At 42.0% G+C, this 26,650-nt stretch overlaps 1 protein-coding gene across 2 annotated transcripts in view; it reads left to right on the top strand.

The window, feature by feature from the left end:
- Positions 1-9,735: 9,735 nt before the first annotated feature.
- Positions 9,736-26,650, top strand: part of PAX7 (paired box 7) — a 157,647-nt gene continuing 140,732 nt past the window's right edge. Inside the window, exons 1-4 of one of the 2 annotated variants that reach the window (XM_030222650.1) lie at positions 9,736-9,820; positions 11,202-11,437; positions 11,922-12,051; positions 13,316-13,450. In XM_030222650.1, the coding sequence (XP_030078510.1) occupies positions 9,736-9,820; positions 11,202-11,437; positions 11,922-12,051; positions 13,316-13,450 (586 nt within the window). Of the gene's footprint in view, positions 9,821-11,201; positions 11,438-11,921; positions 12,052-13,309; positions 13,451-26,650 lie in introns of both variants that reach the window. The other variant, XM_030222649.1, reaches the window with a different exon arrangement.

The following is a 26,650-nucleotide window of genomic DNA, read 5'->3' as shown; positions in this document are numbered from 1 at the left end:
ACTTTGAGGAAAGGCTTTTCTGCAGTTTAGACCTCGTGTCTTGGCAGTGGGGGCTACTTTTTCCTCAAATTTCCTTGTGTTTGGTCATATCGGGAACTAATTCTTTATGTCTTCTTAGATCCAGCTCACTTGGAGAATTTAAGTAATTGGTAAATTTATAGTTTAGATATTTTCTGTTTTTTTTCTGCTGGTTTTGGGGTATTTGATATTTTATTTTGTCTGCCGGCTATGTAATTGGTTGTAGAGCCTATTTTGTTTTTCCTTAGCTTGTCTCTAGTTCTCCATTAAGTGGATTTAAATGCATTTGGTTGTTAGTTTGGAATTATTATTCCTTTGACATTTTTCCTTTGCATATTTATGTATATGTATTTTTGCATATATAATGAAAAAATTGTCAATTAAAAAAAAAAAGCTCTTCATAGTGCCCCTCTCTGACTTCATGGTGAAACCGCACCTCAAATATTATGTGCAATTCTGGTCACTGCAGAATTAGGAGGTACAGAGAAGGGTGAAGAAAATGATTCTAGGGATGGAAGAGCTCTCATATGAGCAAAGGCTAAAGAGGTTAAGGCTCTTCAGTTTACAGAAAAGAGAAGATCTTGAATGGAGTGTAATGGGTAAATGCAAATTGATCATTTACTTTTTCAAACATATAGGACTAGATTCTGAATATCACTTCTAACAACAAAATATGCCTAGGCGGCGTCTATAAAGTGCGCCTAAATTTAGGCATACTTTCTGGAATATGTCTACATTTCTGCATAGTTTGTAGAATACACTGAGCACCAGGTCCACGCGACTAAATTTAGTCACAGGCAGTTACACCAAGTAGAACTTTGTGCAAATGTTGACCAGGTGTATTCTATAACATGCATAGATTTTAGAAACACCCATGACCCACCCATGCCACGCCCCCTTTTCAACTATGTGACAGAATTTATATGCGTCATGTTATAGAATACACGTAGACAGTTGTGCATGTAAATTCTAATTAATGCCAGAGCCGGTGGTGGGAGGCGGGGCTGGTGGTTGGGAGGCGGGGATAGTGCTGGGCAGACTTATACGGTCTGTGCCAGAGCCGGTGGTTGGGAGGCGGGGCCGGTGGTTGGGAGGCGGGGATAGTGCTGAGCAGACTTATACGGTCTGTGCCAGAGCCGGTGGTTGGGAGGCGGGGCCGGTGGTTGGGAGGCGGGGATAGTGCTGGGCAGACTTATACGGTCTGTGCCAGAGCCAGTGGTTGAGAGGCGGGGCTGGTGGTTGGGAGGCAGGGATAGTGCTGGGCAGACTTATAGGGTCTGTGCCAGAGTCGGTGGTAGGGAGGCGGGGCTGGTGGTTGGGAGGCGGGGATAGTGCTGGGCAGACTTATACGGTCTGTGCCCTGAAGAGGACAGGTACAAATCAAAGTAGGATATACACAAAAAGTAGCAAATATGAGTTGTCTTGTTGGGCAGACTGGATAGACTGTGCAGGTCTTTTTCTGCCGTCATCTACTATGTTACTATGTAGTGTGAATAATTGCTTGTTAATTGGCAATTTTCAGCGCTGATTAGCTTGTTAACAAAGTTGCATGTACAAATCCAGAATATGGTTGGATTTGCATGCGCAACCTAAGTCGCACTATTTAGAATCCAGGGGATAATGACTAGGGGGCAGGCCATGAAGTTTCATTGTAATAAATACCCTTAGACAAACTGGAGAGAACTCATTGCAGGAGGATGTGGTAAAAGCAGTTAAGGTAGCTGTATTTTTTTTTTTATGTGGCCAATTCCTGGAAGAAAAGTCCATAAACCATTCTTAAGGTAGACCTGGGGAAGGCACTGTTTGCCCTGGGATTTGTATCTTGGAATGTTGCTACTCTTTGGGGTTCTGCATGGAATCGTGTTACTCTTTAGGATTCCGGAGCCTTGCTATTCTTTGGGGTTCTATATGGAATGTTGCAACTAATCAGGTTTCTGCCAGGTACTTGTGACCTGGATTGGCCACTGTTGGAAACAGGATACTGGGCTGGATGGACCATTGGTCTGACCCAGTAGAGCAGTTGTTAAATGTTCTGATGCTCTGTCAGCAGTGCAAACTAACAAAGACACAATTAACTGTGGTGTTTAGGATTTTTAATGCAGCTTCTTTCTAATTGCTTTTCTTATTAAAAATGGATGATATAAAACAACTGAATTATTCATTGTGAAAACATGATTATTTCCAAAGTGTACAAACTTCCCACAAGTTTGCACACTACTTTCTTGAACCAGCCAGTAGCCAGGCCAGTTAAGCAAATCAGTTTTAGTGAACTTGCCATCAGCCCTAGAAAAATCAGACTAAGGAATCAGCATGGAGATTCAAGCAGATGTACTTGACTTCGGTCCACAGCAGTTAAATTTAAAGCATATTCCAGTGAATCAACGGTAAACTACTGAATTTTCCGAGGTTCGTTGGAAACAGTTTGACAATTTTCTCCCATCGTGGCAATAAATCCAAAAACCCTATCGAAATGAGGAAGACAAACTCAGCTGCTTTCCTGTTTGACCTCCTAGACATCCTTAACAAGAAAACGTGTGCTCTGCTTTTCTTAGTCTCTGTGCACTACCGACTTGCTTTTCATTCACAAATCAAAGCTGGATAAAAAGAGGGGTTTTCAGGATTTTCACAATGAATAAGCATGAGATCTCTTTGCATACAGTGGAGCCAGTGCCTTCAAATTGATCTGATCCTGAAAAGGGCCTGGAGGTTGGGCAGCCCTGGTTTAAGTATTTCCAGGGATGTCTCTAGAGAAGGGCTAAGAAGGGAAGAAATTGTAAAATGAAGGGATTTCCTTGAAGACTTATTTCCAGCATTGAGGGGCTGACGGTCTGCTTTGTGATTATTGGGGAAAACGCTACAGTCCTAAATGCGACTCAATATCTTTCCCGGATGATCACGAAGTAGGGGCAGCGCTCTGGTCTTTTAAGGCTGAAACGGAAAACTATAACTAACACCTTTAAACCTGCTGAAAACGATGCATTACAAAGATTCAAACACGTTCCCTTTAGGCTTCAAGTTGAAGAATTTAATATCAACGGGGGACCTGAATAACACCTTAAAATTCATATGACAGAATGGCATCTGCATTTTTCGCTCTGCAAAATTTTAAACGTAGAAATAAGCAGCACCACACAGGCCAAGACCACTGGGCTCCAATCCGCCGGACTTGCCAGCTCGCTCCCCCCGCAGCTGGATTCCAGCACAGGGTCCGTTTCTAGACACCACCCTAGAGGGGCAAGAATGATAAACAGGGGAAAAAGCAAACTCGTGGGGCCTGTTTCACTTCAAACAGAGAAAACAAAGCCTCAGTGCGAGCTGCAAGTAGACTTTGACACTTTGAGTCAGTCTGAGTCGCCTCCGACAAATGCAACCGCTTTATCCGGCTTTGTTCGGTGAAACCGTTTTGTCCATTGCCCAGTTCTTCTGCTTTGATAAGTTTAATTGGTGGCCGGCCCGGTTTCCACAGAATTAAAGGCAACCCTCCCCCCCCCCCCCCCCCCCCCCCCCGTCCCTTTTGTCAGGGGAAAGGCGAGCTGGTGCAGTTTGTTTTCATTGTTCGTGGCTGCCGTCCCTTGAGAAAGTCCCTGTGAAAATAAATTAATTCCCATTACACACACATTAACAACCTCACTAACCAGACGCTGGGCAAGCTGGAACCTCTCAGGGCTTCAGTCACTTCTCGCTGTTCAGTGAATCAGACGCAGAAAAACCAGGGGGGGGGGGACTCCTACTTTTTAAATCAAGTTTATTAGCAGGTTTATACTAAATCTATTATTTAAAAAAAAACACAGTGTTCCGTGGAAAACATTTGAAGGATGTACTATTACCTTTTATTACAAATAAAATATTTATTTATTGCATTTGCATCCCACATTTTCCCACCTCTTTGCAGGCTCAATGTGGCATGAATGGTGGAAATATATTAGAAAATAGACATTTAGTTTTACAGAAGGATCTTGGGCAACATGATAATGATGAAACATGCAGATATTGTAAGACAGTTCTAAATATATTACTACTACTACTTAGCATTTCTATAGCGCTGCCAGGGTTACCCAGGCCTGTACAAGTTTAAACATGGGGAAGGACAGTCCCTGCTCAAGAGAGCTTACAATCTAAAGGTAAAATACTAGGACTAGGGGGCATGCGATGAAACTACAGTGTAGTAAATTTAAAACAAATCGGAGAAAATTTTTCTTCACCCAACGTATAATTAAACTCTGGAATTCGTTGCTGGAGAAAGTGGTGAAGGCGGTTAGCTTAGCAGAGTTTAAAAATGGGTTGGACGGTTTCCTAAAGGACAAGTCCATAAACCGCTACTAAACAGATTGGAAAAATCCAAAATTCCAGGAATAACATGTATAGAATGTTTGTACGTTTGGGAAGCTCGCCAGGTGCCCTTGGCCTGGATTGGCCGCTGTCGTGGACAGGATGCTGGGCTCGATGGACCCTTGGTCTTTTCCCAGTATGGCATTACTTATGTAGTCAGTGTAGGTATCAGGAATGGGAAGGTGGTTTGGCACCAAAAGCAAGGGAGAAGAGATGGGCCTTGAGTAAGGACTTGAAAATGGGCAGGGAGGGGCGATTGGGCTCGGGAAGTCTGTTATGTGGAGGAGTTTTGTATATTCACATTGTGTTCTGTTGGCAAGATTTTGTTTTTTTCATGTATATCGTGTCTCTCCCCCGTTTTGACAGTCCAGAAAAATGTAAAGAAAGTCTCATGTGTAACAGCTGGAACATCTGAACCAAGTCATAAATGTAACTTTCTCATTTGATTAACGCTCACACATGTAATATGAAAGCAGAAATGGGATGGGTGAGGGGAAGGAGTTTATTTCACTTTTACATGTTGCCTTTGATTGATTAAAAGTTCAGGATATTAATGCTGATAAATTGTGCACGAGTGGGGGGGGGGGGGGGGGAGAGTTTTGCTGCCACCTGATGACAGGTTCCCATTTCTGGCTTCTCAGAGGCAAACTCTCCACATTCCTCACTCCTAAACCAGGGCTTGTGAATATCACCCAGTCTCTGCTGTTTTCCCAATGTCCAGTGAAGGAAATTCTGTACAAACGCGGCTACACCATCACACACATAAATAGTTCAGATTTTTCATTCGAAAACTGACTGGTGCTTTTATAATATTTGCTATTTCCCTTGAAGCATCAGAAAAGCATTGGGAGTAACAGATGAAAGCCGAATTGTCTAAATCTGGATTCTAATCCGAACTGAGGTCCGAGAAGCAGGAAATGGAACTGGAGGTCGGAACTGTGAATTAATTTAACACTCCTCAGGCACATTTTGGTTTTTTTTTTTTTTAACACAGGTCCACTGAAACCCTCCTGTTCTCCTAGGGAAGATCCATCTGCACCACAAACTGACATCCTGCGACACCAACTCGCGTTCAGGATGTCCTTTTTTCCCTTTCTTTTTGCAACAATAATATAGTCTGAAAATTCGGTGAATTACACCGAAATCCTAAATTGAACAAAGTAAGGTGTTTTTCTCCATTCGATTTGAAACGTCAGATTAAGAAAGACATTTCCTGCAAGTGCCTCTGCACCTTATTTTGGGGAGAACCCCCCTCCCCCCCCCCCCAGTCGAAGTTAGAATTTATTGTGTAATATGAAGGTTTTGCAAATGCCCGGTACCCTGACTTTAAATCAAGGGATCAGACGAGAGCAGGATTTGGAAACCCTATGACTGGTACTTAGGACTTGTCTTTTAAGGCTGATTTACTAGCAATCTCCAAAGAGCAGAAACATACCTTAGGAAACCATGGAGATGAGAGATCTGCCTCCAGAGCCAGGAATTCTCCTGGGCATTCCGGTTTCGGTTTCTAAAAGCCGTAACTTGGGGATCTGGGTGATTGATGCCTGGTTTAATCTACTGCCCCCTCTTCCCAGGATCCCTCGTGCTAGCAGGCCCGGGTGTACAGGTGACCCCCACACCAGCATCTGCATCCGAAATTGACATTTCACCCCTCCACACTCCTTAATTGTTCGAAGAATTATTTGTGAAATTGCTTTCCACCAGGAGAGCCTTGCACGCTCATTTTCCGGCTTTTCCTATGCAGAGGGTTCCCAGGGAGCTGACAAGCGTCTGCCCCACGGCACAATCCTAAAATTAAAAAATTAAGAGCTCATTAAAATACCAACACACGAAGACAGAAATTACCTAATTTGGCCTGTATGATTAACTTGGAAAATAAAGTGCTGACAGAAAATAGATCGTAATTGTATTTCTGGAGCATCGCAGGCGAGCAGAGAGTCAGGGTGGAAATAAAATTTGAGTTCAGATACCGCCCCTGCCACGAAGAACCTCTAACGGGGCTAAAGAATATATAGATCTGTAACACACACAAACGGGGTGTTAAAAGTTGCTTTGAACGATTTTCCTCAGCCCTTTCTTTATTGTAAATAAACCTGCTCTTGCATTTGGAGTCACAGCCCCAGAGTGTAGGCACAGCCTTGACTGATGACTTTACTGAAACTTTAGGGACAATTTTCAGACCCAATGGCAAAATTATCCTTTTTTTTTTTTTTTAAACAAAATGTATATTTGGGGAGGGGTTATTAAAAGTTAAATCGGCAAATAAACGAGGCATTTAAAGAATCTCCGACCTAAATCAAACAAGATTAGATAGAAATGTTTAACTTTGAAGCCTCAAAGGCCATTTCTGAGCAGAAACTTAACTGTCTCAGCACCTTGAAGAATTATCGTCAGCTCTCAGTAAAACATTTCATCCACATGTTCTAGGAATACAATAACTGTGTAGAATATTTGCAACATGTCTACCTTTCCAACTTGGAAATCCTGCCTAATTGAAAGTTACTTATTTAGACAGAAAAAGAAAAAACGAAATCCGCTCAGGTCTCTGGTATTTTCTGGCTGTGCTGCTGCAGCGTTTTAGAGACGGATCGTTTCCTTCATATAATCTTTTATAAGCATAAACTGAGACATTACTTTGGATTATTTGGAAACATTTCTTAAGGTCCTTCCTTCTCCTGGGTGTAGCTTTGCGATGTGCAGCTGTATCGTATTCAAATATGTTTAACACCCTGACCGTAAAACAGCCAGAATCATTTCGCTAAGATTTCATCTTTTACCTAGTTGTTATCATTCATTTGCTCCCTACTTTGGGAATTCAAAACAGTATAATAGTTTTAACAAATCAGTAAAAAAAAAAAAAAAACATTTCATTTTAATTTACAATTGTGGTGGGAGATATGAAAAATACCTTTTAACAACTATTCAAAAATTAAACCCCATAATAGAAGTGAGAAATGTATTTATATCTAGTGTTACAGAAGTTTAATCTCATCACCTGTCATTAACCATTGTAAGTTATGAAGATAGGACTTCACAACCTGAAAGACAAAACGTTTGAGTATTTCAGTTGTATATTATTATTAATCACAATACCTAATTAATGGAATTACAATCAGTCAAAATTGGGAGATGTGTCGCACATGAAGATAGAAGAAAAATCAACTTTCTAAATGGAGAGATGTTACACTAAAGTTACACTTAAAAATAAATTTTAAATGTTATTTTCACGTGTAGAATCCTTTCATCTCTCCTAACGTGGTCAATAATATTAATCCCTTGTAGATTGGTAGGTTCTGCTGGATTTATTTTGTATCTGTCATGTAGCAATGATTGGTGTCTAGTTCATTTTGCAGCCTTTTAATTTCTTTAATAAAAAAATCCACAATTATAATGGTTACACAAAGAGGAAATTTATCTTACTTCTGGAGCTCCTCGAGTTTGTTCTTCTGTCTAGAAATTAAAAGATCGGCAACAGTTTTGTCACAAGAATGGAAGCTTCAGATCGAATACAGCAAAGTAAACATTGTTTTGCTCGGTTTTATTTATGTTTATAAATTGTAACCATATTACCATATTCTTTGTTAGCTAAAGACTAGGGCAAAAACTATTAAAAGCAGCCGAAAAACATAAATATGTCAGTCTTTCCATGTCAAAGTTTGTATTTCATCTGGTCTTGGCAAGCACCCTGCAGTCTAATATGGCTGGTAACAATAATTCACAAGGAAAATTCAAATTACAAGTAGGAAATGCTGCTCATTTCTCTTTAGAGTTGGATCTTGTCTCTAGAAGTGAATGATTTAACAAAAAAAAAAAAAAAAGAAAACGAAGGAGCCAGTAGAAACAATTGTGGGCAGGAACTTGTTTAAAAACGTCCATCAGAAAAGTAATCGCGGCTGGTTTTATGGGCTTTGGCAGCTATACTCACGTTGGTTGCTTCCCAAAGTGAACTGAGAAGAGCTTCATACACCATAAAACGTGTTCATTGATTTTTTTGCAAACGAAAAAAGTCCTTTTTCCATGGGAAAACAATAGTTCGGGGGTCCCTGCTGAGAAGTTTTCCTGCAAGCCTGGGGCAGGCACCTCCAGTGAAACGCTGCCCACCAGAAGGAGGGTCAGACCCTAGGAACTGGGTCCACCTCGCACCACTGGTCACCTGAAGGAGGGCAATTGAATGACACCAATAAACTAAAAAAGTGCCCAAAGTACATTTTTCAAAATGTCAAAAAGACGACCACTTCCTATTAAAGAAAAGTCAGACCAATAGTGGGGTTTGTTCTTGAAATTGTCTGGCTTTGTTTTGACCCTCTGCTGGGTCATAATGCTGGTGGGGAACATTTTGACCAAGTTTTTACTCCTGGTCAGACCCTGCCGCTATCTAGACAGAAAGAAGAAAAGCAGAAACTTTTATAAACGCAAAGCAAAGATTTCCGAAAGGGAAGGATGAGCAGATACCGGGGGGGGGGGGGGGGGGCAAAGCTACAGTGTTAACAGCTTGGTGGCTGGGCCAGATGTACATTAAGTTCGTGTTACCGCCGCTGGAACCAGAAAATCCAATCACTGGCCATGAACTTTATTTGCATATTCGAATAACACGCATCTAGCTAAATAGCAAAAGCCATTGACATCCATATGTTTTGTGACCCCTGCGGGTGTTCAGGGTGTGCAAGTGTGACAATAAATTGCGTGCAACAGTTTGTTTAAGGGCAGAACCGTGAGCCCGATTTGCTGAAATGCGGCCCTTGCAAGGACATTTACCGTGCGGCGTCTTCCCTTCCCGCTAATGCACAGCTCGACCTATTCAGTGGAGGACGCTTAAGAGAAATGAAGGATTTTCACCCCTCTCCCCTCGCCTACACACACTCCAACGGCAAATCTAAATATTAGTTTTTGTACCAAAACGAGGCCAGGCAGTGCAATGAAGAAGAAAATTCGCCAGTGCATCTTCCTGCCATTGGTTCCTTAGCCCAAAGCAATGCCCCTTCCGTCATCGTGAATAAAAGAAAGATCAGCGCCTATCATAATAACACTTCTCTGGCAGCCAGTGCGCCAAACTTGCTCACTTTAACAACTTCTGAAGCTTTTCCCCCTCCCTCTCCCCCAAAGGAAAAAAAAAAGTCAGCACTCTGTAAAGTGGAGAAAAAGCAACCCACCCACCCCCCCATCACAATTCATCTCGTTCCCTGTCTGGCTGAGTCTCTGCTGCCTCCCGTCCAGCGCGCACATCACTGCATTCGCCCCCTTCCTGCAACTTTTTTGGGAAAACTTCCAGTGACACTTCTTTGCTGCAAGGAAAAGGAGCCCGTCCTGAAGACCAACCTTTTGCATTTCCTTTGGCTCTGCTACCCAGCCCCCCCTCCCGGGAAAGTGACTTCTTTTGTCCGCTCGTGAATGGCAGCTTTACCAGGGGCCGTTCCCAGGATGATGCGACCAGCGCCAGGCCAGAATTATCCGCGCACGGGTTTCCCTCTGGAAGGTACGTCTACAACCTTGCATTTCCTTCCATCACTTTCCAAAAAGGCAGAACAAGTTTACACGAGGGTGCATGTGCTCTTTTTCTGTCTCGTGCATGCCCCTGGCCCTTTGCATGTGCTCCTCATTGCTGAAATTTGCTGTCCAGATTTTCATCCAGTGTTCAACGGTGAGGATAGATTTCAACATACAAACTGCACTCACTGAAATCTCTCCTGGCTTTTACAAACTTTCTTCCAAACTGCCTTCTCCTCCCCGCAGGAGGGAAAGTCAGTTCTGGAAGCTTTTAAGGGGCAAATAGGTAGATCTGTTATTGCGCTCGATGGACTTTTGAGCGGATGAAATGCTACTAAAGCTGTCAGATTTGGAGGTAGACAGTCGCTCCATCAAGTTTAAGATAATCACATCATTTTTGCATGTGTGCGAGGTGGGTTTTCTTTTTTCTTTTTTTTTTAACGTTATACCCTCTTTAAGCCCTCGCCTGCTTGAATTAAAGAAAAGGCGAGTTGCGCATGTATTAAAAATCCAGACTCAGATGCGATTCGTGATCAAGTGCTGGAAATAAAGCTGTGAAAAGCCACGAAGCCACAAAACACACAAGCTGGGGGGATTTGTTGAAGTACTTTTCTGTAGCAAAGGAAAGTAAAACAGGCGGCAAAGCAATGGCTCAAAGGATTAGAACAATATTTGCACAACATGAGTGCGCATAATGAGCAGGAAGGGCGCCTGGCTTTGGATGCTTGTTGAATGGAAAATGGGACACTTGAGGGGTTTTTTTTGCCGCTGCTGGAGTGACTCTGAATTAGCGGTGCCTGATTCAAATTACAGCAGCCGCACTTCCACAATCTCCATTCCTGCTGGTGTGTGACATGGACAGATTCTCCCCCCCCCCCCCCCCCCCCCGACACACACACACAATCTTTTTTTTTTTAAGTTAAGTTCAAATTATGCACTGCAAATCTTCAGCTTCCAGATCTGAGAAACTGTATTTAATCTCCACGATATTAAACGCATTAGAGATCCAATCCACAGAAAATTATGCAGACGTTAGATTAGTGGAAGCTCTGAGAAATAAGCGTTTACATTCATGGGCTGAGGTCTGCGTTTAAGCCCAGCAACAGTTAGGGGTTCCGGTACCGGTTTTAACCTTCTTTCTTTGTGGAGCATGTGGAAAAGACAGAGTAAAATTTTCAGTTTCTGTTAAACGTTTTATTCTTCAACATGTCCCCCTTTGTGCAAAAACTTTTGCATGTCTTGCACAATTGTAGTGATTGCTAGAGTCCCCTGGGCGCATCTGCGTATTAATTTCACTTCAGACTGGTCTTCGCATGTGTAGTTAGTTCCACAGACCAGTCCAGAACTAATAATGTGTCTGCTCTCTTTAGTGTCTACTCCTCTGGGCCAGGGGCGAGTGAACCAGCTCGGAGGTGTCTTCATCAATGGAAGACCTTTGCCGAACCACATCCGTCACAAAATTGTGGAGATGGCTCATCACGGCATCAGGCCCTGCGTGATCTCCCGGCAGTTGAGGGTGTCCCACGGCTGTGTCTCCAAAATCCTCTGCAGGTACCAGGAGACGGGCTCCATCCGACCCGGGGCGATCGGAGGCAGTAAACCCAGGGTGAGTGTGACACAGGAGGCACCAACTCCTGAAAAGTGACAGTCCAGCTTTCAAAGAGAGGCCAACATTTCTCCACAATGCAGAGAGAGGTCAGAAGGAGTTAATATCGTGACAAGTCAGGACAGAGAGCAAGAGACGACACGACACACATTCAGCTCCTTCTGCCCTTCTTCCAGTATCTGGTTTGCATTTTGAGCCTGCAAATAGGTGGGAAAATGTGGGATACAAATGCTACAAATAAATAAATAAAAAAAGTGAGCTGATCTGGCAAATATTCCTTTTTCTACTGCTCTCTTTAGCAAAGTCATTGCGGTGGAAAAGAAGGAATGGTCAAGCATGAAATCTGCTGCTTTCTGATACTATTTTAAAATTCCCTTCCAAGGTACACTTTGTTTATAATGTATTAATGTTCCATTTAATTTTAAATTGAAATTGTTTGTTTGTTGTTGCTTTTTTTGCTTTCTGCCAACGTTGACCCCAAAAGCAGGTAGCAACTCCTGATGTAGAGAAGAGAATTGAGGAATATAAGCGAGAAAATCCCGGAATGTTTAGCTGGGAAATTCGAGATCGACTTCTGAAAGACGGACACTGTGACCGCAGCACCGTCCCCTCAGGTGAGCAGCCCCTAAACCCACATCTGCCTTCACTCGGTTCAGGTAGATTCTAGAGCAACACCTGCTGTGCACATCAGGAGCAAATGGCTGCCGATTTTAACACGATTAATTAGGTGTCTTTGCCACACCAGCCAACCTAAGACAGCCCCCCCCCCCCCCCACCCGACCTGTCATGACACTGACATTTCTGCCCAGCACAGTCGGTGGAGCCACAAACGTCTTAGGACATCAATCTGAGCCAGAACGAGCACCTCGGATTTAGGGAGATTTGGCCCTAATAACTGAAAAACAGAGGGGTCCCTTCATGGCCAAGATTTATCATCAAAGGTATAAGCAGTGCCAGGCTGGCTCAGACTAAAGGACTCCGATGGGGGTTGGGGAGGTCACTTGGAAATACTCAGAGGAGGCAGCTCAGTCTCAGCTGCTCACTTTTACACGTGAAAGGTGGAAACACCTTCACCTATCTGTAAGTATATTAATGACCCCCTTCCAAACAAAATACACAGCTTAACAAGTGGCCCCCAGCCGTATAAAATTGATAGACCTTGATAACAAAATAAATTAGGAAAAGTCCGAGGAAATGATGCATTTCACTGTCATTAACAAAGACCGAGTACAAATTCTGTTTAAAATAAGCCCAAAACTCAAAGTGTTTTTCATCTCGTCCACATTCCCAAAATGTACGACGGATAGGGGAAGCCTTACAAATGCAAAAGTGATACATTTCATGGCCACCTGAAGCAATCTTAACTTAATAGTTTAGCAGCCAGAAAAGTTTCATTAAAAAAAAAAAACTTTGTAAAGCGAAATTTCCATAATTTAAACTCCATATAAAAAAAGCTACTTATAAAGAATTCCCAAGGGATAGTTCCACTGATAATACCCTAGAGAAATAGGCCAGTTTCTTGCAAAGTTAAATTCCCTAATCCAAGCAATTGTGGAAAAATCCGCAGGAGTTGGAAGGATTTATGTGTTGTCTGAAATGTGGTTGACAACCTGACGACACCAACTGTGTTTTATATTTCTATCATGGCAACGTTTTGCACTAATAAAAAAAATGATATTCCCCAGAAGAAATATGGGCTCCTGTCTTTTTTTTTTTCAATGCTCCGATGTATTCCGGAAACCTCTTGTACATCCTGGTCACTGACAGGAGACAGTGGTTTCCTGATACTAAAGTAAAATCTGCCTGAATGGCACCAACGGATTCTGTCCAAATCATCTTATATTCTCCCTTTTCTTTCTTTTAATTTCTGAGGTTTAGTGAGTTCGATTAGCCGAGTCCTAAGAATCAAGTTCGGGAAGAAAGAGGAGGAGGAGGAGCAGGACTGCGAGAAAAAGGAAGACGAAGGTGACAAGAAAGCCAAGCACAGCATAGACGGGATACTGGGCGACAAAGGTAAACGAAAGAACGCGCAAAAAGAACGGGTACCGAAGCCACTTTAAGCTGTAAACCCTGCCAACTTTCTTCTACCCGACTCTCTGTAGGGAATCATTTGGGGTTAAATTTGATCTAATCTAAGTCTTTTAATTTCAAAGAGGTTTGGTAATTAGGGTCTGCTCCTTCCTACCTGCAACCCCTCCAATTCCCCAATCTGAGTCCCAGACGAGGGCAGTCTCCAATTATTTAAAGAATTGGGGGAATGTAGAGACTGGGGGGGAGGGGGGAGGGCAGTACCCACCGCTAAATGAATTTGTTAAACAGATTTTTCTCTTGCTTTCAAAACAGTCCCCTGAAACACTGGCTGACACTTGATTGATCTGGTTCTTCCGTATTAATTTCAGGCGCAGGGGTCTGTCCTGCTTTTCTGGGCACCCGGCTCGGGGTTGTGCTGCTCTGAGAAGTTTCACTTAAAATCCAATCCGTTCTTGAAAGAACAAAACTATTTTTATTGAGATGGGAGGTGGAGAGGGGGGGGGGGGGGAGACCTGTTTACCAAGTGCAGCTTTCCCGAGCTTGAGGTTCGACACAAGAAAGGTAGCAAGTGGAATAGAAACCTCTGGACACATTAGTTCTGGTAGCAGACAAAGGAGGGCAGATGAGTAGAAAGGAAATACAAAGATTTTGCCTACATAAAGGGGGGCAGGCGAGGAAAAGAGCAGCAGTAAAGGAGGAAGTTTACTCCCAAAATATATTCCCGGTGGGATTCACGCCCTGAGAAAGCTAATAACGAAATAAGAAGCAACGAAAAATAACAAAAAAATAAAGGATTTTTTTTCACATTTGTGTAGATTTGGATTCATATAGTTGATTCTGCACTCTTGCAATAAATTCAAATTTGATGTTGAGATTCTAAGTCGCTCAAATGAAGGAAAAAAATTCTTTCTTTTCTTAAATTATGGGACCATTGCTGTATTTTCGTTTTTGTGCTAGCATTAAACCTGCTTGTGATTTTTTTTTTTACTTAATTACACTTAGGATTTTTTTTTTTTTATCGTTTCGATTGAGATTTTATAATATTTTGAAATTTAATATTGAGACATTAAAAGCCACAGGACTTTACTACAGCCACCGTGGAACACAGAAGTGACTTTAGAGATTTAAATGATCGTTGTTGTACTTTTTTTTTTTTTTTAACTAAAAGAATAAAGTCCGCTTTCCCAATGACCTGATCAAACATTTGTCTAAGTTTGAAGTGAGGGTACACAAAGGGGCTTTCTCACGTCTCGACCCCTTTTCATTGGAAACTTAAGGATGAAGTTCAGTTACAAAGACCCCGGAGTCTATTGAAGCTTTTTAAGCAAAGATTCTCCACCACAAAAGCAAACAGTTAAAAAAAAAAAAAAAAAAAACGGAGAAGAAGGGCAGAGATGGAGGAGGGTCTGTCCATTTTCATTCAAAAACAGGCAAGGAGGAGAAAAGTTGGAACAAAGAGCCCAGGCAGGGAATGAAAGGAGTAAATTATTCAAAGTTCCCTGCTGTTAGATAGGTTTGTAATATCATAAGCCCGTCTGTTGGGAAAGAATAACCGTTGGAGGGGCTGCTAAATGTTTTCTTCTGATTTGGAAATGCCCTGTGCTCATTTGGAAATCAGTTCTTTGTGTTGCTCACTTTTTTCTTTCACTACAATCAATTTTAACTTATTTTCTCTTTCACCTACTAATAGACTCTTAGAAGAAGGAAAAAAAAAAAAAAAGCAAAAGTTCACAAGATCAGTCAAAATGAAACATTTAATTGGTTTCAGGCTTTCCCAGAGAAAGGCAGAACATTTTTACAACAAAATTTGAACCATTTTAACACGGAATGTCTTTAAACCAAGTGACCAGCTTGAGTCCTGTTAATAGGGGTTTGCTTTTAATCGTCATTGTGTATCCTGTGATTTCTGTGGGCTGTGTATCTTTCTTAGCTGCAAACTGAAATTGCCATAAAACAATTATTAGTATTAATAGTTCACGAAACCTTGAGTTAGGCGTGTTAAACGAAAACTGCCAGTATCAGGGGAAAAAAAAAAAGCTTAAAAGAACTTCAGCTTATATAACAGGAGACGATTTCGCACAAATTTGAAGCTTTCCTAGCGTCCAATGCACAAAGCTTCTATTCATTCCGATTTCAATCATCTGTTTTTAAAAGTGGAGGCTTTGAGCGTTCAAACTCCAATGCAAACTCTTAAGGAGTTGGGTGTTTATTGGGGAACTATTAAATGGGCACGTGTATTTTCCACAACATAGTTTGAAGGGTTTTGAGGAGGAAAAGTTAAATAAAACTACAAACTAAATTAAAATCATGCTATAATTGCAAAATTTTCAATAAAATTTAGGGGAAAAAGCACATAACAGAGAAGAGAATATTTTAAGATTCCTAAAAACAACTGTAGTTTTATTCAATATTTCTGTTGGCTTTCAAAGAACATCAGAAAGGATTTGGGAAAGTTTGAAAATCTAAAAACAATGTTTTCCCATTATTTAGTTTCTTCTTCTATGAGAAATGTATGGTTTTCTTGGTGGGAAGCCGCAGGATAACATTCTTTAAGGCTTCCTTCTGTCTTAATAATATTAATAAGACTTATAAGAGCTGGTAGTGAAAACTGTCTCTCTTGTTTAGGGAGCTTTGTTGTCCAGGGGTGCAATAGCTCCAGGGCATGGTGAGAAATGTATTTATCTCCAATCAGTGCTTACTCCTGCCTTTCAAGCACAAACGTTAAGTTGAAGGGTTTTAAGGCAGATTTACTGAAAGCCAGATGCACTAACTCCACGAAAAGAGCCCTTCCCTTACCGATCCCTTAGCGAATCGGTAAAAAATGGGCATGCATGAAGGAAATCGCATGCAAATGAGCTGCTCGCTGTTAGCTCATTTGCACGCGATTTCCTTCCTAAGGAGGGGAGCCAGTCTGCCAGCCGAGCATGCGCAGAGCAGCCAATCGTTATGCTGGCTGCTCTGCGCATGCCAAAGATGACTTAATACACGTCACTCTGAAAAAAAAAGGACGTCCATGACGAGCACTTCAATGTTTTTTTCTTCAGATTTTGTGATGGGCGTCCTTTATTGGATGTGTTTTTCTTGCGTGCCCAAAATGACCACCGCCGGAGAGAAGGGGATCGGGACTTGCGAGGACGTCCAAATCAAAACTATTTGGACGTCCCTTTTGAATATGCCCCTCCAGGTCTCTCTCAGGCAATCACAGCGCATTCAGCTGTCACTGGTATCAGCTAAACGCACTGTGATTGGCTGAGAGAGGGGCATAATCGAAAGGGACGTCCAAATAGTTTTGATTTGGGCGTCCTCGCACATCCCGATCCATGATTCTCTCCAGCGGTGGTCATTTCGGGCACATAAGAAAAGCACGTCCAAGAACACCGCCAAAGAGAATCTGGTATCGGGACGTGCGAGGACGCCCAAATCAAAACTATTTGGACATCCCTTCAGGTCTCTCTCAGCCAATCACAGCGCGTTTAGCTGACACAGCTAAATGCGCTGTGATTGACTGAGAGAGACCTGGAGGGGCATAATCGAAAGGGACATCCAAATAATTTTGATTTGGGCATCCTCACATGTCCTGATCCCCGATTCTCTCTGGCGGTTTTGGGGCACATAAGACAAACACATCCAAGAGAAGGACGCCCATCACAAAATCTGAAGAAAAAAAAACGTCCGAGTGTTCATCAGGGACGTCCTTTGGTTTTTTTTTTTTGAGTGAAGGACGTCCAAGTGTTAGGCCCTTGAAAGGGCATCCCTGACAAGCACTTTTCTTCCGACTTTTGCGATGGGCGTCCTTCTCTGCATGGGTCTCGCTTACAGCAGCCCCAACGAGAGGTGCAGACCTCCCGTTAGGTTTTCCACGATCGGAAACGGTAGTGCATCGCATCGCATTCACATTATAATAGTAATTAGCTCATTTGCATTCTGTTTTCATTAGCTGCTACCGTGACAGGAAAATGGCTTGGAGAACCCTTTTGTGCACGTCCCAGTTTACTACTTGCGCGCTAAACTGGCCAGAACCAGTTTAAAAACCACGTTGCCGGCTCATTAAATTTAGTGCATCTGGCCCTGAGTCTTTATTTCCTGACATTTTCATCTTTGAATGGCTCACTCCAGCTAGCCCTGGGCATATGTCAATCAGGGTTCAGTTCTTCTTTCATTCTAGTTGAGACCGAGCTATTATTATTATTGGGGTACAGTCTATAAACTGCCACACATCTCAGCTCTGCTCACACACTTTCCTTTAGACGGGAGAAGGAGGTGTAAGTTTTGGGTGTTGCACATTAGAAAGAGAGTTCTCTTAGATTATTCTTAATTTCTTTCCAAGAGCAACTGTAGGTCCCCCCCCCCCCCCCAAGACAGTTAGGATCAGACCAGTACCTAGATCGGTCTGGGGAGATCATACAGTGTCCCATTAAAACCTGCCAGATGGGAAGGAATGATGGAAAAGAAGTTTGTAAGGGCTAGAAAAGAGACCGCTTCAGAAAACTAATTAGAAAGAGAGAGTGAAGATTGAAACAATTCAAAGGAGGCAGGGAGGCTGTTCTGGACAGTCTGAGGAGGTGGTAGGGATTTAATTTGGTTGTTAATTACTCCTAATGTGCTTTTCAGGGTTTGTTACACTGAAGGAAGTTGTTTTGAATCTGTGGACAAGCACTTGCCAAATTTAATTAGACTCTGGGATGGATAAGGAGGTGTTACAAAACCTGCTTTACTTTCACACCTGGAGGCAGCGCTTACTGGAAACTGGAGTATCAGTCAATTTATCAGCCGCAATCTGCATTGGATAAACCAACAAGCCTCTCTCTCCCTCTGTAAATGTATGTTTAGGAGGCTATAGAGAGCTCATCAAATCAGGGGATTACCTAAAGTTGGCAGAGTAATCAAACAGAGACCAGGCGGGATTTGCAAGTGTTGTGAGTGGGATCAGCTGAAATAATGGGGGCAGGAGGGAGAAAAGAAAGTGTCAGGCAATGGATTGGCTGGAGGCTGAGAGAGAGAGACCCCAGTTTGCATGTCAGGAACAGGCTGAGACAAATGGAATTACAACAATAACTAGTCAGCGCGGTTACAAAGGAAAAAGTAGCTGGAGACCTGGACAAAATGTTCACAAGATTAAAAACTCCCTTCTTAAACCAAGTGTGACTGAAAAGAAATAGATGGGGGGGGGGGGATGAGCATAAACTAATTCCGCAATTAGGAGAAAAGGAAAAAACTTCAAATGTATTATGTGAGAAAGCAACCAGTGAGGACTAATAATGTCCTGCATATGTAACTTACAACTAGACCACTACCCAACTAAAGAGGTGGGGTTGAAGAATGCTTTCAACCGAAAAGATAAGTAGAGGAGTGTGGTAGCCGTGTTAGTCCACTCTTAAGGTTATCAATAGAAATCAAACAAAATAAAACATGGAAAAGAAAATAAGATGATACCTTTTTTATTGGACATAACTTAATACATTTCTTGATTAGCTTTCGAAGGTTGCCCTTCTTCGTCAGATCGGAAATAAGCAAATGTGCTAGCTGACAGTGTATATAAGTGAAAACATTCAAGCATTACTATGACAGTCTGACAGGGTGGGAGGATGGAGGTGGGTAGGAAGTAATGCTTGAATGTTATCACTTATATACACTGTCAGCTAGCACATTTGCTTATTTCCGATCTGACGAAGAAGGGCAACCTTCGAAAGCTAATCAAGAAATGTATTAAGTTATGTCCAATAAAAAAGGTATCATCTTATTTTCTTTTCCATGTTTTATTTTGTTTGATTTCTATTGATAACCGAAAAGATGCAACTGCTAGGAAAAAACTTACCTAGCATAAGAAAACAGTAGATTCTTTCCCACTGCAGTATGTTAAGAAACTTGTCCATCAGAGGCTTAACTGGGACTGAACGGTGGTGAAAAAGACCAGGTAAAAATAGGAAATGGGACAGTGCAATACTTCAAATAAATCCATCAGGAATAGTGAAGGGAGATTTAGAGACAGTAACGGGAAGTTATTTAGATATTAATAATACATTTTCCTGAGGCTTTAGGATTGTCTCCATCTGCACATTTTCTTCCAGCTATTTGCCTGGGTGAAATATGGGACACTCAAATGTTGGAGAGAGATAATACAATCAGCATTGCCCGGGTCCCGTGACTGCATTAAACAAGGATTAACCTCCCCCTTTCTCCTCACAGCTTTCCAAATTTTCAGAGGAATTTGCACGGCAGGATTGTAAAGCCTATATAACACCAGCCTTGAAGCTATAAGATACTTATGCATTTTTCAAACCCCTCTTTGTGGAACTAGGTTGTCCTCTTAACACTGAAGCATCTTAGCATTACTTTAAAAAACCTATTTTCAGACTTGGTGCCATGTTTCTGATAGTATAACTTCCTGCTATGACACCTCTAGTTTGGAAAATTGTTTCTACGTCGAGGGAAAGGACAAATGAGCCCCTCCAGTAGATGCTGCCCTGCATCCAATTTTCTTTGGGAGAAGTAAGGGAAGTAATTAATACATGGTGGGGGGATGGGAGGAGGAGTTTTTTTGTCAATAAAATAATATTCTGTTACCAATAGGGCAGCTTGGATTCCAACAGAGAACCGTTAGCTCATGTTGAACTGACATTTCTTGAGAAAAGCATATTACAGAAAAATTCTGTAATGTCAAAAGGTAGAAAAAAATGCAGAGGAAGATTCGATATAGCTGAGAGAAAAGAAGGGTCTGTTGATGCTGCAGCATGGCTGAGAATTATGTTAATGAGGGCACAAAGGATCTTGGGTTGGAAAAACGACTATATATCTGTTCAGGCCTGGATAGGCAACTCTGTGTCCTAAATCTTAATTTAGCTCTTGGTCTGGGTTTATTAAGTGGGAAGAATTGTAGTCACATTATTTTATCATACATTGAACAACACAGACTGCTTGGATTAACCGTTGGCAAAAGTTGAGGGGCCTGATTTCCTTCCCCACCCTAAGGTCCATCTTCTCTGCATGTCTGTGTTGCCTTTTTGAAATGCACTTTTTTGCAGTAAATATTCACCAATCACGTGAGACTTCCATAGCAAAACTGCAAGCACCCACTAAAAATACAAATGCACTAAACGCTAGAGACTTCCATATTTCCCTGTGGACGTCGCTTAGCATTTAGCGCGTGCAAATCATTAGCACGGTCTAAAAACGCTAGCGGGTCTTGGTAAAAGACCCCCTTATTTTTATGAGTAACATTTCTTTGTTGGCACATCTTTCCAATAGAGTCTTTGCTGAAGATGATGACCCTCTTTCCAACCCCCCCCCCCCAAAAAAACCATACTGTGAAAAACTATACAGGGTACCTCAAACCCATCATCATTGCCACCTTGCTTTTGCCCTTGAAAGCTATCAAAATGTAGTGTCCATTTTATTTAAAAGTACATGTTCCTAGTATTTTAACATTTCAATTTGAATTTTACAGAACTAAACATCAGTTCATTCCAGCCTGTATGATGTTTGTCATTGCTGGTCATTACAATGATTAGGAGTGATTATTTAATTACTTCTGAGAAATATGGGATACTCCCTGGTATCCACAGTCTATGTATGAGAGGTACCAAAGGAAAAGAGTGAGAGAGAGGGGAAGGGTATGAAGGCTATAACTCCACTACCTGCCAGATGGCTCCGCGGCCCAGATGAGATATTCTGGTTGGTACCATGGCATTCACGGCTCCTGGACCAGAAGGACTGCCAGTCCTCGTGCAATGAAAACTGCTGAGCCCATGATTGCAGGGTTAGGAAAGGAGATGTTTTCAAGATCGTTGATGCACTGTAAATAAAGACGCCTATTGCCAGGTTCCAGACATGGTTCTGATTGACCTGGAATGCAGAACAGGAGGAGAAAACCACTGGGCCCAAAAATATAAAACACAGGTGAAGAAAAAGAGACAGCTGAAGGAAATTGAGAAGCTTCTAATCTTTGATCTTTGGCTGCTTTTCCTTATCAGGAACATTTGTGGTGACACCAGGAGCCGCTGTTGTTAATTAACAGAAGCTCAGTGGGACATTTTAGGTTCTTGAATAGCTTGAGATCCAATGGGGACCATATCTGACTGTTTATAGTCTCTTTATAGCCATTGAGAGAAGTCTCCACTCCCTGGGGAAGCCCTAGATTGTGTAACCTTCATATAACACATTTCACTCATGTGCCCTTGTGCACTGGGACATCCATAAAACCAGAACAAATAAACAGAGACCTGGATCTGAGCATTTCTCCAGTCTAAAACTAAGAAAGCAATTCTCTTGCTGGTTTTCATACAGTATTTCTGAACTATGTACGGTAGTTCCGGGAAACACTCTCTGCTGCAAGTGTTCCTTCTTATCACGCGCTTTGCGTTCTTGTACTACTCCATATGTGATTCAGCACAAGGGATAAAATGTACTGTGTTCAGTTCAGGTCACTGCAGCTAATAAAAGATATAGCAGAATTAGAAAAGGTATAGAGAAGGGCAATGAAAATGATAAAGGGGATGGGACGACTTCCCTATGAGGAAAGGCTGAAGCGTCTAGGGCTCTTCAGCTTGGAGAAAAGATGGCCGAGGGGAGATATGATAGAGGTCACTAAAATAATGGGTGGAGTGGAACAGGTAGACGTGAATCAATTGTTTACTCTTTCCAAAAATACTAAGACTAGAGGGCACGCAATGAAGCTACAAAGTAGTACATTTAAAACAAATCGGAGAAAATATTTCTTCACTCAATGTGTAATTAAACTCTAGCATTCATTGCCAGAGAACGTAGTAAAAGCAGTTAGCTTTGTGTGGTTTAAAAAAAGGTTTGGATGGCTTCCTAAAAGAAAAGTCCATAGACCATTACTAAAACAGACTTGGGGAAAATGCACTGCTTATTTCTAAGATAAGCAGCATAAAATGTATTGTACTTTTTTGGGATCTTGCCAGGTACTTGTGACCTGGATTGGCCACTGTTGGAAAAGGGATGCTGAGCTTGATGGACCTTCAGTCTGTCCCGGTATGGCAATGCTATTGTTCTCTCCCCCCCACCCCCCAAACCATCCCTATTCTGTCAGTGCTATAATTTTTCCAAGTATTACTGTGATTAAGCATTGTGTATACAGAGAGAGGCTCCTGCAGCGAATGATCATAGCAGCCCTGGAGCTTGCGATTTAGAATTCAGTAAAGAATATTCACAGCTTTGCTGCTCCTATGAAAAGTTGAAGGATGAGAGATTGTGACAGACACTTCCAAAGCATATCCACACCCAACTGGTCACAGGAAAAGAGGAAAGAGAAAAAGAGGTCATGATAAGGGGCTATCTTGGGTCTCTTTTTCTTTAAGTTTACTAGACTACGCACCCAGACTGTCTCTTCAACTCAGTCTCTCCTGCCTCTCTCTCTCTCTCTCATGCTTTAGCTAGTTAGAAAGAAGCACTTAGCCTGACCCCAGGAGTTGACTGCTTGTGAGGGGTTAGGTACAGAAGGGTGAAGAAAAAGAGGGGCAATTTATGTCTTTTAGTCTTCACTAGAACCTTTGTCTAAAGACCCTAAAGATTGCAGATCAAAGTGACTAGTCTTCTCTTGAAAGGGTCAGAGTATCATGAAATGCTGTCTTCTGAGGTCTCTGATGTGCCCTGTCTCACAGAGCTGTATGGAAAGTACATGTGCCGACATATTCTGAGAAAGGGTTGACCAGAAAGGATTGAATTCATACCAGTGACACCAATCGGCAATGTTACCTTTAGAGAACTGTACCACAGCTGAGATAGAAGGTCATTGTCATTCTTCCCATGTTAATACTTCCAAAGCAAAATCTATAATCATAACAAAAAAAATCAGTAACCTTTTTTTACTCTCACAAAGAGGCTTCTGGAGATGTGGTAGAAATAAGGAAAACTAGGTTTCAGACATTTTCTCATTCTGTGCTCTGCAAAACATCAATCAAATGGGGCCCAGAAACCAAGGGAATAGAGAATTTGACAAAGATATCAAGGTTTTTTTTAGTCTTTTTTTTCAGCAATATAAAGAGAGAAATTGTGGTGACCGGAGGAACTATTATGAAAAGATATAATTGCAAGTGATTTGAAGGAGCTAAAGGCTATTTTGTTAGATCATTTAGAGCGTGTAACCTGAACTTTCTAACACTATGTGAGAAAGGTCCCAGACAGGATCAGCACAAACCCCCTTTTAAGCTAATTAAGAACGAACTTCTGCATTCCCTTGTGATCTCATGGCAGCTGCTAACTTTTCTTTTACTGAACGATGCATCCTTTCTGCAGCTCCCTTATCTTCTTTTTCTAATTTTTTCCTATTTCTCTTTTTTAATTTATCATTTTGCATGAATTAAGCCACAGTTAAAAAAAAAATAACAGAAGAAAATTACAACACTATAAAACACCAGTAGAGCATCCCAGAATAAATATGTCCATACATTTCCTTCTGGCCCATTCCATGAGATTAGAAACTGGAAATCTTTAGGGAAAGGGTAAAGGAACGAATCATAGCCTGAGGTGCTGGGTTCAGCTAATGCAGGGGGGCTCATTTTATAACTGTGTCTAAAGATCAACTACTCCTTCTATTTGGGGCTAGGTTATAAAGGCAGTATAGGGTCATTTTACTCAAATATGTTAACCCTTAACACACAGCTCATGCTAACAGGCCGTTTTACTAAAGCGTTGCTGCGCAGAAACCCGGAACTAGCGCCAGCCCAACACAGGCGCTGGCAGAGGTTCCACCCCCAGCATGCATCATTTCCATCGCTAGCAGAAATATTTTACAAATATTTCCGCAGGGGGTTACCCAGCAGTATTCGGGCAGCATCGTGCGCTGTTCGGTTACCATTGGGTTAGCGTGGGAGCCTTTACTGCCACCTCAATGGGTAAGTGCTACCCCCCTCCCCCGAAATGGCCACACAGCAAGTGTGAACTTACCTTACGACCATTTCTTTTTTTCAGCCTTTTTACCCGCTGCGGTAAAAGGGGCTTTGACTTGCGGCCCTAGCCCCCTCCCACTCAAGGTCTGGCTATGCCTCTGTTTTATCCATCTTTGGCTTAAGTCACTAACTGCAGAGGCAATGGGAGGTTTATTTGTATTTGTTACATTTGTATCCCACATTTTCCCACCTATTTGTAGGCTCAATGTGGCTTACATAGTACCGGAGAGGCCTTTGCAGGCTCCGGTGTGAACAAATACAGGGTGATGTTGTGGTAAGATCAAGTTCATGTGGCATAGCCACATTAGGGAATGTGAGAACGAAAGAGTTGAGTTATGTCTGTTACGTGCTTTAGTTTGGTTGTGTTGCAGAGATTAGGCATTTAAGTTGGATCGGTAGGGTATGCCTTTTTAAACTGGTTGGTTTTTAGTGATTTCCGGAAGTTTAGGTGGTCGTATGTCGTTTTCAAGGTTTTTGGTAATGCGTTCCACAGTTGTGTGCTTGTGTAGGAAAAACTAGATGCGTAAGTTGTTTTGTATTTAAGTCCTTTGGAGCTTGGGTAGTGCACTAACCTGTGGGTTACCTATCTTTTAAAGCTATTTTTACTTAGGGGCATTGTCATGGATAAGTGGGTGTTCCTGTTTTATGACATGTAAAATGTAGGGACATCGTAAAAGACGTAGCACATGGTCTATGGAATAGTGCATAGGGCGGGGGAACAGTGGGGCTTACGTAAGCTCCGGCAGCCCCATAAGATTTAACGGAGCTGATAGTGCCGGACATAGCCCAGCACTGAATCTCTGGGGCTAATCCAGACAAAGTCAAGAAGAAGGAAACAAAACTTCCACAAGCAGACTTGAACACATGACTGCAAAAGAACATCTGTATAAAGATGTAAGAATAACTTATTGATACATCTTTATTTGAGGTCTGTTCCACTGAATATGACCCCAGGACATTTAGCCCAGTCAATGTTTAATTCACTCCACAGCATAATGAGCTTCATCTTAAATCCATTCACTGCTGGCAGCACTTTGAGGTGAGGGAGTGTCCTTTGGACTCTGAATATCAGTTAATATCAGGCACTGAAAACCTGGTGTGGATACCCGAGCCTAAATGTACGCGCGTTCCCCCAAATTCTAAAAGAATGTGCATATGTTTGATTGATGCCCCGACATGCCTACACTCCTCCCAGGGCCACACCCTCTTTTCAGCTATGCGTGTTGGAATTGACGCATGCCTCTTTTTAGAATACGCCTATAAAGAAGCTCATGTAAATTCCAATTATTGCCAGTTAGTGATAATTATTATTATTATTTATTACATTTCTACCCCACGCTTTCCCACACATGGCAGGCTCAATGCGGCTTACATAGTAATAGTAAAAAGAATTACAAAGTCGTAAGAAGAATGTACAATTTGTGGTAAACGCAATATTAATGGCCAATTGTCATTAATTGGCTCATTACTCAATTGAGTAGCGCATGTAAACTGGCCTAACTCACAATTTAATGCACTCTACTAACCACACCTTATATAGAATCCAGCCTCTAGCGCACTAAGATTAGTCCAGAGTTAATGTTTGAGAATTTAGCACTTTGTAAATAGGACGAAGCAAATGCTTCCATGTTAACCCTTTGCAGTACCGCGTGCTGAAGGGAACCTTAGTGCAGGACCTGCAAAGTCCTGAAAAATCTGCCTTCAATCTGGGTTTAGTACAGAGGAAACTCCTGCATTAACCCGTGTTAAGCGCAGGTTTTACCCCCATTTGTCTTTAGAAACCTGCAGGATGGGTGGGAACAAGGACTCACTCTGGAACGGATGTAAATTCACTGCCTGCCTCGCGGGCTCTGCTCCAGCTCCCCCGTTGGGAACACGCGTGCACTGAAATCATATAAAATTAGCAGAAATATTCTCAGGGTCTAATGTTTAAACATGTGATTTTGCGGAAACTTTATGAGGCCCTTTTCGCACATAAAACAGGATTTACTCACATAAAGACCTTTACAAAATTACCCCCCCCCCCCAAAAAAAATAAATAAAGTTTACTTAGTTGAGAAGGCTCAAAAATTAAATGTCTTTAGGAAAAATTTCTCAGTGCATCTTCAGGGAAAATTCAAAGAGAAGTGTCCCTCTGTTGGATAAGGCTACGCTGAGAAAGACCAAACCACAGTTCGATCAGACTACAAGAACCCTCGGCCTATTGATATCTCCCTTCACCACTATGTCTCCACCTTCATCAGCTCATCGAGCTCAATTATGACTGTCTTCATCA

The sequence above is a fragment of the Microcaecilia unicolor genome, chromosome 13 (assembly GCF_901765095.1).
Source record: "Microcaecilia unicolor chromosome 13, aMicUni1.1, whole genome shotgun sequence".
Taxonomy (NCBI): Eukaryota; Metazoa; Chordata; class Amphibia; order Gymnophiona; family Siphonopidae; genus Microcaecilia; species Microcaecilia unicolor.
Note: the sequence above shows the minus strand (reverse complement) of the source record. Positions and strands in the feature narration are given on the sequence as shown.